General features: G+C 34.5%; 1 protein-coding gene across 18 annotated transcripts in view; it reads right to left on the bottom strand.

The window, feature by feature from the left end:
• ZMYND11 (zinc finger MYND-type containing 11) overlaps positions 1-16,983 on the bottom strand; it is a 135,783-nt gene that overhangs the window by 40,536 nt on the left and 78,264 nt on the right. For 12 of the 18 annotated variants that reach the window (XM_079914033.1, XM_079914040.1, XM_079914028.1 and 9 more), the window contains 3 exons: positions 13,049-13,208; positions 6,052-6,096; positions 3,212-3,373 (listed from right to left, as the gene is read on the bottom strand). In XM_079914033.1, the coding sequence (XP_079770159.1) occupies positions 3,212-3,373; positions 6,052-6,096; positions 13,049-13,208 (367 nt within the window). Of the gene's footprint in view, positions 1-3,211; positions 3,374-3,832; positions 3,929-5,339; positions 5,411-6,051; positions 6,097-13,048; positions 13,209-16,983 lie in introns of those variants that run through there. The other 6 variants (XM_079914027.1, XM_079914039.1, XM_079914031.1 and 3 more) reach the window with 4 other exon arrangements.

Genomic DNA, 16,983 nt, shown 5'->3' on the forward strand with positions numbered 1-16,983 from the left:
CCCATCCCCCGCCCACCCTGACAGGTGAGTTTCAGTGCAGTGTTGCTTGTCAGACAGCACACGGAAACAACATAAATGTGCATCAGGGAAGCCCTTTCACACTGTAGAAAAAAGATGTCTGGGACATTGTTGAGGAAGCAAACTGGCTATGATCCAGCAGTGTATGTAAGCCATCAATCCATCCAGTTACACAGATGGATACAAATGGATGTGCATGTGCGCACAGAGAGGTCTGTGAGCACATTCACCTATGATGCAGTTGCATTTCTGGGAATTTTATTTTTTTGCTTTATCTTCCTCTAAATTATTTGAATTTTTTTTTACAGTAAACTTTTAAAAAAGTAATTTAAAATTCTTTTTTATTTTCAATTAATAAGAGTTCTCAGTAACAGGAGTGTGAAACAGGACATTACTTGAACTTTTTTCAAAGCAAAATGCTAATCTGATATTCATAGGCTCTATTTCAATAACAATCTACTGTACTTGTAAAACAATAGTTTAATTATTGTTTAGAAAGGCATACATTCCAAAGAAATATCTTCAGGGTTCTGAGATTCTTGAGATTTATTATGAAAACTGAAAAAACTATTCTAAATTGAGAAAAATTCCCATCATTGCCTTCTTAAGATATTTTGGAATTCATCAGATATATGATATAAAGTTACTTGAGCTGAAGTGAATCTGGTAACAGCTCACAGCTGGGTGAGAGGTAACCTATTCAATGCTGTAAGGGACAGAGGTTATATAAAAACAAGTCTTCTGACCACTATTAAGTATTAAAAATGTTTTCATCTTCAATTTTATATAGCAGTGATTGGCTTCTATCCTGTACTGAAATTTGGCCCTCGCATCTTATCTTCAAAATTCCTCATTAGTAAATCTAATTAATATATATTCTTTCCAAACATTAATTTCAAAGAAAAGTAGAGAAGTCATTATGCTGACTTGGAACCATAATTTTTAAGTTTCGGTCTATAGACTTAGTTCTCTTAGTCCAAGAATATTTAAATCTGGTCAGTCACTCTCACGTTAGATTATTAAAAACAGCTTTACTGGAAGTCTTGACACATCGTTTAAAAAAATAAATTAACCCAAAACCAACCAAAAAAGATATTTAAAATTCTCTTAGAATCTCAAGGTTATTATTATCCCTTTTCTCAGGAAAGAAACTGTTAGCACTTATCCTTTTCTTGAACATAACAATTTAAAAAATAGAACAGATCTAACATAGAAATAACTCTCTCTTTGGAATTTTTAAAGCTCAAGCTAAAACTCACCATCCCCAACCCAGACACAGGCTTTTTGAGTCTAACGAAAGAGTAGCTCACAGTCTATGAAAGGAATATGTGAATCACAATTTTTTATTGACTCACAGCATCATTTCAGTAAGCATAATTATATCACAATGTGAAAATATCTAGCCTGACAAAGACAAAAAGAAAACCAAAGGAAAGAAGAGAAAGGCAGGATGGGATTGGCTAAGCTCTACTTTGGCTATCACTTTTCTGTGTGAGCCAGCAACTCACTGAAATTTAAAATTTTTCATCTTATCAGTAAAGAGTAGAGCAAACACATTTAGAAAATGGAATCTGACTACTTGATAGAGAATTCTGATGGAGAAAGTATTACACATTTTCTTCAAAGGTATAAATGTTCAGCTTTCATTCTTCATGTAAGGAATATAAAACATCTACCATCACGTTTAACCCAACCTCAAAAATCCCAGTGTTTTTGTTTAAATTCTTTACTATGAGAATATGAACTAAATATTAGATATTAAAAAGCTATGGCTATAAAGACACAGGTGTGTCCAGAATTGTATTTCCTAAGTCCCTGAGTCCCTATTATTTGATCAGTGACCACACCTCTTTTATATTTTCACTACATTAATGCTTTTGTTCTTCAGATCTCATTAATTCTTTACTTCCTCTAGTGTAAATTGTTACCAAAAACCAGGATATATTTACTGGTAAAACACAAATCCATGAGAGTAAATTATGAGTATTAATGCAGTTCCCACACGACCAATAACACTGATTTCTTGTAGCCATTATAATTCTTGCAGACCTCAAAGAGGAGGTCTATACCTTGAGGCCTGACACTGATTTATTCAGACCTAGGGATTTATCACGACTTACCTAGCATTTAGGCATTTGATTACAAGTCATCATTACACATTTTTTAAAATGCAATCCCTATGGTCTTTTTTTTTCTTCTGCCTACTGAATATGTACAGCAGTGCTGTTAAGAAACATACCAAGGTAATACAAAGCCACAGACACTAAGGGAAGACTAGAATGAACACTGTACTTTGCTCGTCGTGCTGGCAAATGAGCCAGGAAATTTTTAGCTGATACCAAAGAGGAGATAAAGACAAAACTTTTTTTGGACGAATAAATGAGTATTATAAAACATATTCACCAACAGGACTCATGAGTAATCTGGGCAATTTGCATGGTTCCAAGTAAGTATCTTAACAATTGTAAGTACAAAACAATAGAAGTTCCAATCAAATAATTCTTTACTGATCACCATCAATGCCATACATAATGTAGTGTTTAGGCATCTCACATCACTCATATACACACATACCACATCTGCAACCAACAAGCACAGCCATGTATACTTTTCAATGGGGAAATAATATGAATGAAAATAATTGTGGGAAGTACCTATTTTACCTACCAGACTATTTCATTTTGTAGAATTCTTTATATACAACTGTTCCATCCCTCCACCCTCCAAATAAAAGAAATAAACTAACCCATGATATGACAAAAAATAAAGGCCACATTACATGGATATAAAATGGGAAGTAGATACAGAACGTTTCCAACAATGTGCCTTTTGCTACCTGTGTTTTCTGAGAAGCAGAGAGGACTGACTGAACAGACCTTGGGATGGGAGAGTGGTTCTTGATTCCTAAAGGCTATCCATTAAAGAGTCACACAATCCAGAGGGAATTGTAAAGTAAGAGAAAAGAGTATATTTTTACATGATTGAAACTTTCTAAAATCCATACCCTGAATATGTGTCCTGTGATATTCATTTATGATTGTTCTATGTTCATTAACCAACATTGCAGTAGATAACCCCCACCCTCCAGTACTTTATCCATTAACCTGGCAAGACCACCTGGGATATCTTGGTGCAGCTATTATTAATGAATTCCACCCCTCTGACCAGCACATTAAAGCTCATAGGTACTCACCCTGCAAACTGGGCACTGCCAGTGACTACTGCTGTCTCTAAGCCTGTACTCATCAGACAAACACTTGGAATGATACACACGAAAACACAGGTCACATATCAACACCTCTCCAGGCAAATGGCATTCAAAACAATACCAGTCATGATTTTCTGTTTCCCAGTCCTACAAAAAATACAAAATAGTTTCGTATGACATTTTGTCAATATCTGCAATGACTAAGAACAAAATTGAAACTAAAGTCCATCAGAAGTTAGGCATTATAAACAATTTTAGACATTTACTGTGTTAAAACAAGAGGGAAAAAATACCTAGAAATTCGCTTCTTTAAATTTTTAATTCTCTCCTAAACATATTAATATTCAGAAATATCTTAAGGTGATCTGATAACAAAACCAGTCCAAAATGAAATAAGTCCAAAGCCAATCCCAGTTCTAACATTATCTTTCGTTTTTATATAGTCTATGGGATAATTTCTTCAGTAAATGGAATACCCCAAAGCAAGATCTATAACTTAGTATTTCAAATAAACAAACCTCTGTTTTGTTCTGATTTTTTAAAAATATACTAAGTACTTAGCATACTTTGGGAACAGAGAGAATAGTAATAAATGGTGATGCTCACTATTCTTATCTTCTCATCCATGGTATTGGATGCTTTATTGAAAATAACCATTAATCAGAATGTCCATGTTCTGATAGGTTGTCAAATTTTCAGGGTCTGTTGAATTTGGAAAAATAAATTGAAAATGTGAAACTAAAGGTTTAATCACATTCTCCAAAGGACATTACCACAAAAAAAAAAACAAAAAAGGAAGCAGGCTTATTTTCTTATTGGGACTATTCCTGGAAATAAAAGACCATAACTGCAGGTATACAGGTTTCTTCAACATTTTCTTTTTTGTTACACTCTTTTTTTTTGTACAGCCAGTACCATTTAAACACAAACAGGAGAATAGTGTAAGCTCCCTTAATTTGGAATTCATTCTTCATAAATATCACTCTTAGCTTTTATCAAAAAATACCCCTGTTAAGAGTGATGGATTAATTCTCAACCTTCTTTTGTAGATGTGGTAGTTACATGAATAAGGGTTAAACCCACATTTAGTGTTATCAATGCCACTTCCCAATGGGGATCTTGAAATTTCAAACTTGGATTCTGCCATCATTTTTCTTTTTATAAATCACTGTCTACTCTGCTTCTGGGAGAGAGCAGCTTTTTCATTCCCTCTTACATCAATAACTCCCCCAATAAATTGGCTTCGATAGAGCACTTGTCTAGTAAGCACTGACTCACTGGCACCTAAGGTTCAAATGTATTACTGCTTGACCATATGAGAAGGCTACGTCTCTCTCCTTCAAAAGTGAAGGGAGTTGCTACTGTTCTGAAATTCACACCTTCCAATCTACATTCAGAGTCATGGCTAAAGTACATTAGTAAGTTCTACAAAAATGTAAACTTTTTGGTTTGCTTTTTAGTAAGAAATTGGCGGTCTTTATCAACCAAAGTAATAAAGAAAAAAGCATGACCATTTTTAGTTATTTGCTGCAGATGTATAAACTCTGGAGATTTACTATGGAGGAATAATTTCAGTCAGACTGCTTAAAAAATCGTAAGATACTGATTTGACAGAAAACCCTAATCTGTGCATGGTAGGAAAAAATCTCCCCCAAAAAGTTTGACACAGTGATGCCACAGAGACACAGTAAGTTGTGGTGCCTGGCTGTACTAAAATAACAATCATTGGTGTACCCCTTTCACAGAGCTCATAAGTAAGCTGCACTTTAGCTCTTTCAATGTCTGTATCAAAAAATCATTGATGATCTAGGTTTCAATGGAGATAAGATTTTTTTTTAATTAACTCTTCCCAAGTTTAAAACAAAGGATTTCAGAATATTTTCCTCGTATCTGTTCAGAAACATCTTAAAGGATTTTCGTGGCTTATATATACTCATTATTAACAAAAGAAACTGCCATTCTTCATCATTTGAATTTTTTTACATTAATTCATCTTCCTGTGATTCTCAAAATGATAGTTACTAGGTTAACTAAGAAAAGGAAGCAAGAGAACACAAGTTTGGTCCATAGCTCCAGCCTCCCCATATCACCTCCTACCTTCGTCTATCCCTACCTTCTCCCATCCACCTATGAAACGAGGATGAAAACGGATCTTTCTTCAATGGGGTGTTTAATTCTAGACCTAGTTTTTCATAAAAATTATAGAAATGAAAGTGTAATTCAAATGAAGTAAAAGTAGAGAAACATTTGGATATATGTTTATATAATGGCATACAACTAACTCTTATCTGATATAAAAGAAAGTATGAGCTGGGAATGTATGTGCTGTTCATTCTTCTAATCACTGCAATAGCTGTTTAGAATATACAAAACATGCAAAAGTCAAGTTCAAAAGTTACTACATTCTGAATCCAGGAAACATTTTTCTGAGGTATAAACGATATAAGCATGTTTATTATAGGTAGAGTTGCCTACGCTTTGTCTTTTAGTAAACAGAATTCATTTATACAGTGCTTTTGACTAATACTCAATAATGTATGCCAAAAAGCTAAGCTTGCATTTTCACTGGATTTCACCAGAAATCAGCAACTACTCTACATTCAGTCTGATCAACATCATAATATGTGAAATGCCACTTCAATACAAGAAAGTTTTTAAAAAGCAAACCTATGAGCACAAAATCCAAAACTAGAAGCAATGTAAAGATAGTATGGTTTTAATGAACAATTCTAGCAAGAGTTAACTAAGCTAGCCTAAAGAAAGAGAAATTTAATTTTTAAAAAAGCAGAATTAAAGTAAAATAACATAGTGCAAAATTAGTTCACCTTGTTTGGGGTTGCTGTCCTGGAGAAAGGCTGCATACTGTAGGCCTTTCAAAATAAAAACAAAATAATCTTGGTCTCTCTACTATAACTTTGCTCAATATCAGGCAATACACAGAGCTAAAGGGATTTTGTACATGGTCAAACTGTTTATTATTTGCTTTACGACATATTATTTTGCAGATGATATCAATTGATAATCTATCAATGTGCTAATCATTAATGAAAAGACAGTAGCATGCAAACTCAAGAATCATCACTAGTTTAAGAGGAAACTTTTACACTACCACAAAAGCTACAAAATGGACATAGAGAAAATCTATAGGAATTCATGTGCCATGAAACCTATAAAGATGTTAGAAAAACATTTTACTAACAAATTCAGCGTCATTATAAATTTGCACAAGATCATGAATGTATGTCTTATTGATCCGAAACTGGTTCAAACTGGACTTTTTTTAAAAAATCAGGAGTGATGAATGTAAATGTGGTAAACTTGATAATTCACCACAGTGTGAAGTTTATACAGGCTGTCTTCAGAACCTAGTAGAAAACATTCCACCACCAAGAGGCAGCCTGCTGATCTACGTCTCTGTCACCATTTATAGCATTCAGTTAAGACTCTGGAGCCAGACCGGCTCAAATCCCAGCTTATAGGATTTTTGTAAGAATCAAACGAGTTACAATGCTCGTTAAACTGTTAGCTGGTGTTATTAAGATGATCTATTTGCTATAGAGCACAAAACAGGAATTGACAAGTCACAAAATGATGTGACACTTTCAATTATACACTTGAATTTCTTCTTCAGGACCTTAAGTTTATTAAGACAGCTGACTCTGTAAGCAAGATGGAGCAAAAACACTGTTAACTTGGCGTTAGAGAAGACGCTGAAGCAAGAGGGCTCAGTGGGAGAACTGTGTCTGGACAGGGTCTCCCAAACTATCTACCCTCATATTCAAAAGAGAGTTCAGCTTTTAAATTAATTCCCTATTCCTACATAATGAGCAGATAAATCTTACATCATCAAATATGTGTTTCATGTGGTATTTTAACAAAGATACAATGTAAAATTAATTAATTCTATACAATTCTAGGTTTAGTTTAATTCTGTTAATAAATTCAGTTCATCATTGAGAGGTAAGAATTTTATGGTTAAATATTTGCAGTAATTTTAAATATTATTTTTTAATGAAAATATTAAAACATTGCTTAGTGAAATAAAATTTAGAAAGAGGGCAAAAAAAGACAGAACTCTCATACACACACACACAAGGTGAAAAGAGTATAACAGGATAGCGTGACCCAAAATATTCTATTGAATAAAATGGAAATTCTTCACCAAAGCAAGAATAACGTCTAAGTACATTACAGTTTTGCACATAGAACCATAGTATAACTGTTTTCTAATTAATAATCACCAATACTTCACTTACTACTTAATACTTTACTTAGTAAATAAACAATTGTTTATATTTTTGTATCTGATGCAGGTAACGACCTTTGGAAGAAATGTGTAGTTCTGCACATAATTAACATAAATATAATAAAATATATTTCACATTAAAAAAATTAACAGAATCCAAGGGATATGAAGTTTTGGACTTAGGGTATTTAAAACATATGACTGATTAATTTATGACAACTATAATTATAACAAGAAAAATGCAAAGATATAAACTTTTAAAAAAAATCTTACTTCACTGAGCTATATTTATGAAGTGGGCTAGGAAAGTCAAGCTGTTTGCAGGCCTCTTAATATTTTTCCAAGAACAAAGCAAGAGAACACTTCTGGACAGGGCTGTTTAATGGTGTGATTTCTGAAGAATAAGACATAAATCCAATCCTACCTCTTATACAAAAGATGTGAGCTTTTAGCCAAGTTTTAAGAGGTATATAAACCTTAGTTTCTTTTAGACTGGTCCTTTTGAATCAGGAGAAGCAGATGAAGATGGAAAGAAGTGCCTATCTTGTCCCTCTGTAAACTAAAACTAAATCCACTTATCCCCAACATAACATGTTAATCTCTTCAAGAAACCATAAAATTTGTATTCTCATTAATGATGCTTCTTAAAAGGTATCAAACCTTAACTAAAGACCTACATAAAAACTAGCATGAGGTCCTGCTTATCAGCAGAACAAACTGGATTATGTAAAAAGTACTGAAGCTGAAGCAGGGCTGACCAGCCAAGACCTGAGCTCATGTCTGCAGTTGCTCTCGAACCTGGTGGAAGGACTTTAACTGAAAATGTAAGCTGTGGTTCCTAAGCTGATACTTTATTTTTGGACTGGCATTAACCACGCAAGAAGAAATGAGACCCTGAGTCCAGATCTGGCAGGTAAGTAAAGAGAGAAGTAGTCTCATAGCAAACATCACCTTTTTACACTTCTAAGTTATCCTCTACACTGGTGACCAAATTATTTAATGTCAGATAAAAAGTATTTGTCAAATTATAGGGAGAGTCATAGCTTTGTGCCAGGGACCATGAATCAAGTTGGGAGTCACCAAATAAATAATATCAACTGCCTCAATATTAAAACACACGTTTGATATGTTTTCTCTGCAAATGATCCATAAATCAAGGTCACCGGCCCTACTGTACTTATACAGGCACACCTCGGAGATACTGCGGGTTCAGTTCCAGACCACCGCAATAAAGCTATTATTGCAAGAAGGTGAGTCACACGAATTTTTTTGGTTTCTCAGTGACATAAAAGTTGTGTTTACACTATACTGCAGTCTATTAAGTGTGCAATAACATTATGTCTAAAAAAATGTACAGACATTAATTTAAAAATACTTTATTGCTAAAAATGCTAACCATCACCTGACAACGCAGGGTTGCCACAAACCTTCAATTTGTAAAAAAAAGCACAATAAGCCAAATCACAATAAAACGAGGTATGCCTGTATTACATTAAATATTTTTATAAGACCTTTCTATCTTTAGTGGGTTAAGAGTTTAACTCATAAGAAATTAACTTGTATTTATTACAAAGGGAGCTAAATACCAAACTCAACTCAGCTGAGCAATGGTAAAATTCTGCCCAAGAAATATATTTCTCAAGTTGTTAGAATAGAGGATGTGAAATATCTTGATCGAATATGGATTGAATGTAACCATCCATGTACATTAGTTTAGAGCAAGCAGATGATGAAGCAATCTATGGAAACATGTAGTCTTTCTTTAAAAATTGAAAAATCAAAAGAAACAAGCCTTGATATAACACAACAGTTTCACACTGTGCCCAGGTCTAGTGGCCTTTTACCAATATAATTTCAAAAGCTTTAAAAACGATCTCTAAAAGAATTATTCAGATCATGAGTGAATCTTAATGACAGAAATCTGGAAATTAAGGACTACCATAGAAAACTTACAAGTGTTGCCCAGGTTCAGCAAGCTTGTCGTTTTAAAAATTGGTTGGTACATATACTTTTACTTGTTTAATTCTGCTAATATTTAAGCTAACCATTTAAAATTGAGAGAGGCCTCATTTTTAATAATTATGTTTTTCATTCTACTATCTCAAATGGACATATTTAAAATATCACCGTGAAGATGCTTGTCTATTACTGAATTTTATCATAGTTTCTCCAAATAAATTATCACTTCAATAGAGATACAAATGGTGGTTAATATCAGCATCTCAAAATGTCTAAAAATCATTCCATTCCTAGCAGAAAGAGTCTCAGTACAATGGAGGCTACTCTTTGACTTACACAGGCTTCCTCTTAAACGGTTATATATAATTATATCCTGAAATAGTCTTAGAGTTAGGCTTTTATTACATGAGAGCTGGGTTTAATAAAAATATTGTTCAAGATATGCGTATTTTTCAATTGCATCAAGTTTTTAAAAATAAGCATTCAAAAAAAGGTAGCAAGGCGGAATAAAAACATGACACAACAGACTCTTTGCTCAATGATAGTTGAGTGGCCTAAAGAAATGACACTCTTGCCTACCTTCTCTTTCTCAACATAATCATGGCCGTGAATACAAGAGGATTCCAGCCTCTTTGCTAATACAAGGTATCTCGAGGGATATAACTTGTGGGACTTATCAAGAGGAAAACTTTTCCCCCACCTCTGAGCTATAGCTACTATTTTTAGAGGCTATAGAAGGAAAAGAAGAAGAGCTTTACTACCATTTTTCAAATGACTTGCTGAGTAAAGAATCTTTGTAACTTTGAATAAAGGTTTAAAAATGAATAGCCAAAAACTCCTATCCCTTTCCTTCCCAAGGCCATATATACCTACTTGACTTTTTCTTCTCTTGATAATGAGTAGGAAGTCAACAAAAATAATAACGTACACCTTTCAATCTAAAAACTCAAGCTTTTAGAGGAATCATATCATATACAAAGTGGAGAAACTATAAAGGAGAGTCCCAGACTGAAATGCCAGCATGCAGGGCTGTCACTAGCCCACAAAGTACCTTTGTGCCAATTAGAAAGTTGATCCTTCCCTAAGACTGATTTTGTTAGAACAGGACGCTTTACTGCCATCTGCTAGAGATCTGCTGAATAAACATGCAAGTACCTGATGTCTGAGAAGTAGATGGCACTTCCTAAGCTGTGCGGTTCAAAACCGGCCCCGATACACAGCAGCCTGCATGCACAGGCCACACAGTCCCTACAAACACACAGAGCTGGCCATTGTAAGATGACTGTGCTGTGCCAAGTGTGACCCATGTCAGTCACGTGTCCTTCTAGAGTATTCTTAGGGCATGAAAACTATAGCACAAGACAGCCCCAGGGTCGGCAGGTGGTCCACCAGCCATAACCATGAGATACACATATAATTAGTTTCATCATTTTATATCTGCGCCTTAAATATAGATCCATCATCTTATGGGAAAATCTCTTAACAAATCTTGTGTTTGAGGTTACAGGTTAAAAGTAAAAAAAAACGTGATGGGAATTTTTGCTTGCTGTTCAGTAAGAAATTTGTGTGCTTTTGCTACTCTATATATAGGCACTTCTTGTTTTAAACATACTTATTCACTAGTCAAAAACTTGCTTTGAGTACATAGTTATATGCTTTCTACAAATAATCTCATTTAATCCTCAAAACAATCAAATGAAAGCTATATTAATGTGTCCCTGTTACAGCTGAGGAATGAGGATCAGAGGTTAAGAAATTTCCTCAAGGTCATACAACTAAAAAAATACTTGAGATGGGATTGAAACTCTCATCAATTGTAACATAGGCGACCTTAGCTCTTTCAACTACACTACATTGCCTATGTATTTTTAATAGTTGCATATTTCATAAACTAGGTATAATTTTAATATACTTGTAGTTAAATCATATACACATACTTGGTATAAAAATGCTTGTGAATAAGAACCAACCAGAATTAATAAAATCTGTATACACTGTTTGATTTACATGTAAGATTTCATCTAGAAAAAAGAAAAAGGATGCTATAAAAATATATGCAGTAAGAACACGCAAAAATAAAAGTAGAATACAGAACCTAATGTAGTCGTGAACATACAACTCATTAACTGCTTGTTGAATTAAACTGAACAAAAAAGCCTCAACTTGAAGGGGAAAAAAAGCAGATGGAAAAGGACAAAACTAAAAAGGAGAAATAAAATCACTTTTATGAATAAATGTACACATGATCCACAAACCAAAGTCCTGTGGATTAAGTTGCATTTACTATTGGTTAGTTACTATATACAGCTCAGAAATTATTGGGTTGGCCAAAAAGTTCGTTCGCTTTTTTCTGTAACATGTTATAGAAACATCTAAATAAACTTTTTGGCCAACCCAGTATCAATATACCCTTCTGTACTAAATCTGTACATGGCTAAGTGTTTTGGGACTAGAAATTTTATATTATCTAGATTATTTTGAGTGTATAATAAGGTATCAGCTAATCATGGCCCTCCTTTAAATGTCTGCTGTAGACAGATTTATGTCACTTGACATTATTATTATTATTATGGCCTGGCACCCAAAGTTTCTTTATTGGCAAAAAGCTTTACTTTTCTGTAAGCTAAAGAAGAATTAGCTTACAGAAGAATTATACTCCTATAAACATTTTCACCTAAGTTTTCAAGAATACTTCTAGTGCACAAATCAAATGATACCAATGAAATTAAACATTTTTTTCTTCCATGTTTTCTGTTCGTGGAAAACGTGAATTTTTTTTCCAGAAACTTTCAAGGCACATATTAAATTAACAAAAACAGTGTAAAAAACTAACAGCTTCTCTAAGTATATAACTGATAGCTGCCTCTGTGGACCAGCTCCCCACAGAAAACAGTGTTCTTAGTTTATTGCTCTCAGACCTAACAGGTGGGTGTTTGTGTGTTGGCTCAATTGCCTAGAGCCAGAAAGGGAAAGACAATGTTTGGGGGAAATGTTTCCACAAATAACCAATTTTAAGATTTTTGTGTCATTTTTATAATTTTAGGTTTTAGAGAATTCATGATAAAACACTCTCAATATATCTAATTACTAAATCTATTCCTTTCAGAACTAAAAAATTAATGTTTATTATATTTGAAAGCTTTCCAAAAATAGACTTTTCATGAAGGTATTAGAAAAATCAAAAGCAAATAAGGTAGGAAGACAGAAACAGTACACATGAAACCAAGCTTTACATTAAAAAAATATACTTCTATATGTGCCCCTAAGCAAAAAAGTATATATCCCTTTCAAATCTGTCTAGATGGCATCAACATTATCCTCATCGAAACATTTTTTACTAATATTTACTGAAGAAAACGCTTAGGAGTACCATTAAATTGTGCGTACATTAAAAGGGCTTTCCTTTGTTTTATTTTTCAGATTCAAGGTAATCTAGACAGAAAAAGCAGGCTCCAAGTTTTCTCCTAAAGAATCAGGAAGGAAAGTATCCATCCTACCAATGTAGTCCTTAATGTTAATAAAAACTGTGGAAGTGAATATTACTAAACTTCTGAAAATAAATTTCTATGGGTTATATTTAAATAACGTTCCAGATTTATAAAATAAAAAAAACTTACAATCTCATCGCCTGGCAACCAATATCCTTCCTGTTCGATACCAGCTTTTGAACCTTTGCAGCCCACTGTTAGCGTTTCCACAATAAGACCATCTTTCACAGCCAAGCTCAGCTGACGAGTGGTCTCTTTTGGATGCATACCGTGGACTCGAGACATGTACCTGAATACAGAGGAAAAACAAATTTAAAATCCCTTAGTACTAAAAAATAAAAATGAATAAAAATAAGAAAATAGAGGTGATTTCTCTTTTATTGTGACATACTTATCAGAGCCCTGCAGAAAGAGAGAAAAGCCAGTCCTCAATACTTAACTCTTTCAATTATCACGATATTTTAAACCTTAAGTCTACTTTGTATATTTAGAGGAATATTTCTTCAAAATAGTCCCAAACTAGCATATATAAGTCATTTAACAGATTTTATTCAAACATCCCATTTAGTTCTAGCCTCTGTAGCAATTGCCACTAACCTCCACTCTACAGATCCTAAGTCTAGAATTTTATAATCTTCAAGATGTTAGAATATAAAGTACTTTTACTCAAAACTTAGGGAATGACACTAAAGAAAATACAGGAATTACACAAGTGGTTGTCAACATATAAAGAAAACAAGAATGAATGCTGTGATCAATAAGGCAAATATGTGATTTTTCGATTAAATATATTTTGAACTCGATCACTAAAGAATACAAGCTCTTCCTGATTTATAGTTACATGGCATATTTTTTAATTAAAAAATTTTATTTCAAACACACCCTGTACCACAGAGAATAATATTGCAGAATCTCTTGTACTCAGCAATCATACTGAACTCATGGCATATTTGCTTCATATCATTTTGTTTTTTAAGGAAATAAAATGTTACAGCTACAGTTGAATTTGTGCCATTTTCCATTCCCCTCCAATCAAACCCCAACACCCTCTACCAGTAAACTAGGATATCCCGACACAAAAACGTACTATGAGACAAACCAGGCTGGCCTCAGTCTCTCCAGAGAAACATTCTGTGCTGGAAGACAGAGCAGAAGTGCCCAAGTGTCTGCAAGAAAATTAAGTACGACACGAGGATTCTGTATCCAGTTAATCTGTCATTTAAGTATCAAAGCAGTCAAAACAAATCATTTTCAAAATGCAAGGGCTTCCCTGGTGGCGCAGTGGTTAAGAATCCTCCTGCCAACGCAGGAGACATGGGTTCGAGCCCTGGTCCGGGAAGATCCCACATACCGTGGAGCAACTAAGCCCGTGCGCCACAACTACTGAGCCTGCACTCTAGAGCCCGCGAGTCACAACTACTGAGCCCGTGTGCCACAACTACTGAAGCCCATAGACCCTAGAGCCCGTGCTCTGTAACAAGAGAAGCCACCGCAATTAGAAGCCTGCGCACCACAACAAAGAGTAGCCCCCGCTCAACCGCAACTAGAGAAAGTTCATGCACAGCAACAAAGACCCAATGCAGCCAAAAATTAACATAATTAATTAATTAATTTTTAAAAAAACCTAAAAAAACAAAATGCAAGAACTTGGGACATCCCTGGCAGTCCAGTGGTTAAGACTCCACACTTCCAGTGCAGGGGTTGCGGGTTTGATCCCTGGTCGGGGAAATAAGATCCCATATGCTGCTCGGCGCGGCCCAAAAATTAAAAAAAAAAAAAAAAAGCAAGAACTCATCCCTGAAGAAACTTCTAAACTCAGGGGATGAATTTCAAGCAAGACAAGGAGTAAACTGTGGCAGAGGGACTGCAGAGCCTTCTGTGTCTTCAGTTCATGGAAGAGAACTGTTTTCTGTTTAGGAGATAACTGCATTGGCAGAGAAAACAGCACTATTTAAAGTTAACTGGAGGGTAAGAAGGAAGTGACGTGGGGAGTCGCAGCCCCACTGTGGTAGGAGAAGGGGCAGGAGAAGACAAGGTGGAGTCAGTCCACACAGACCGATTTGTCAACTTTACTGACTGTCAGTCAAGGGAGACAAATCATGCAGTAGAGGTATAAATATATTTTGATATATAAAGGTCAACACCAATGGAAATAATCAACTGAAGTTTGGAAAATGGGGAAGGGAAATGGGCAAAAGTGAAAATGTACTAATTTCCTCACTGTTCACAATAGGGAGCCAACAGAAATTCTCTTAGGAATTAAGCACACCACTGCATTTAAGTTTATAAAGGTACTCTTTGAACAAAAACACAAAATTTCTAAGTTATCTGAAGAAACTCATAAAAAACACATTATGTAGCAAGATAAAAACCAACAAAAGAAAGGCTATTAAACATGAGAGGACCAAAACCAAACAAGTTTGTCTTTCTAATATATACAAATTGGCTAAACTCAACAATTAAAAGAAAAACACATATTGGATCACAAAACAAAAAATATACTATCTACAAGAGACACTTAAAGTGACTTAGACTGAAAAAGAATGGGCAAAGGCATATCATAAAAATGCAATCCAAATGAAACAGGGATCAATACTGCAATGGATAGGATTTGGAAATCAGGGCAAAAATCATTTTTAAAAAAGACAAATAGGGCATAGGTAGTTATAAAACAAAAACTATAAGAAAGAAAGGAAATATGGACAGGAATACAGAATTATGAGACTTTAATTCACTTTTCTCAGTCCACAAAAACATCTACTGAACAAAATTAAGTATGGATACAGAAGACCTAATTCGTAAGACAGATCTAATTGATTTCATTCTGAAATCCAAAACAAACTTGTCAATAGGTCCAAGAAAGATTCATTAAAATTGAGCATGAAGTCAGCCATAAAAATGACCTTGGGACCTCCCTGGTGGCACAGTGGTTAAGAATCCGCCTGCCAATGCGGGGGACACCGGTTCGATCCCTGGTCCAGGAAGATCCCACATGCCGTGGAGCAACTAAACCTATGTGCCACAACTACTGAGCCCGCGAGCCACAACTACTGAGCCCACGCACCTAGAGCCCGTGCTCCACAACAAGAGAAGCCACCACAATGAGAAGCCTGTGCACTGCAACGAAGAGTAGCCCCTGCTCGCTGCAACTAGAGAAAGTCTGCACGCAGCAGCAAAGACCCAACACAGCCAAAAAAAATGACCTTAATAGATTCCGAAAGTGATATAGACATTTCCTAGTTGCAGTGAACTTAAACCAGACATTAATAATGAAACTAGAAAACTCTCATAAACTACTGATTCAGAAGGTTATCTGAAAACTGCAAAAAATCTAAAAAAATCATTAAAAAGCTAAAGCAGTGCTAGTGGAAAAAAAACAAAAATTGTAGAATATTAATCCAAGAGCTCCTTCTCAGTGAAAAATAAAATGAAGACATCATTAGCTAATCTAATCAAGAATGAAGACACAAAGCACAAAAACATACAAACTAAGAAATGTCTACAGAGACAAAGCCATATATAAAAGGGAAATTAAAACAGTCATAAGCAACTACTTTGTTCATTTCTGTACGAAGATATAATCACTACAATATTCTAGGAAAATATAAATGATCAAAAGTTGACCACAGAAAAAAAAAGAATACTTAAAAAGGCCAATGTTTCCAAAGAAATAAACAGAGGAAGTTGGCAAATAACCTGTCCAGAAAAACACCAGGTAGGGACATATTCACAAGGTAATTCCATCAGACTTTTAGTGACCAGGTAACTCCAACGCAATTTAGAGTCTTCCACAACATAATAAAGAAGGAAAGCAAGCAATCTAACATAATAATGGTAACAAAACCCCATAAAAATTGCATAGAAAAAGAAAACTAGTGTCCCATAGGAATACTGGTATTAAAAAATCCTAAATAAAATATTTGAATATACAGTCTAATATTAAATATTAACATAAATTAATGTTAATATATTAATACATTCAAATATCAAAAGAATGTACCATAACTGGGTATTTAATTCCAGGATTTCTAGGAAGATTTATTATTAAGAAATCTAGAAATATA

The sequence above is a fragment of the Stenella coeruleoalba genome, assembly GCF_951394435.1.
Source record: "Stenella coeruleoalba genome assembly, chromosome: 2".
Taxonomy (NCBI): domain Eukaryota; kingdom Metazoa; phylum Chordata; class Mammalia; order Artiodactyla; family Delphinidae; genus Stenella; species Stenella coeruleoalba.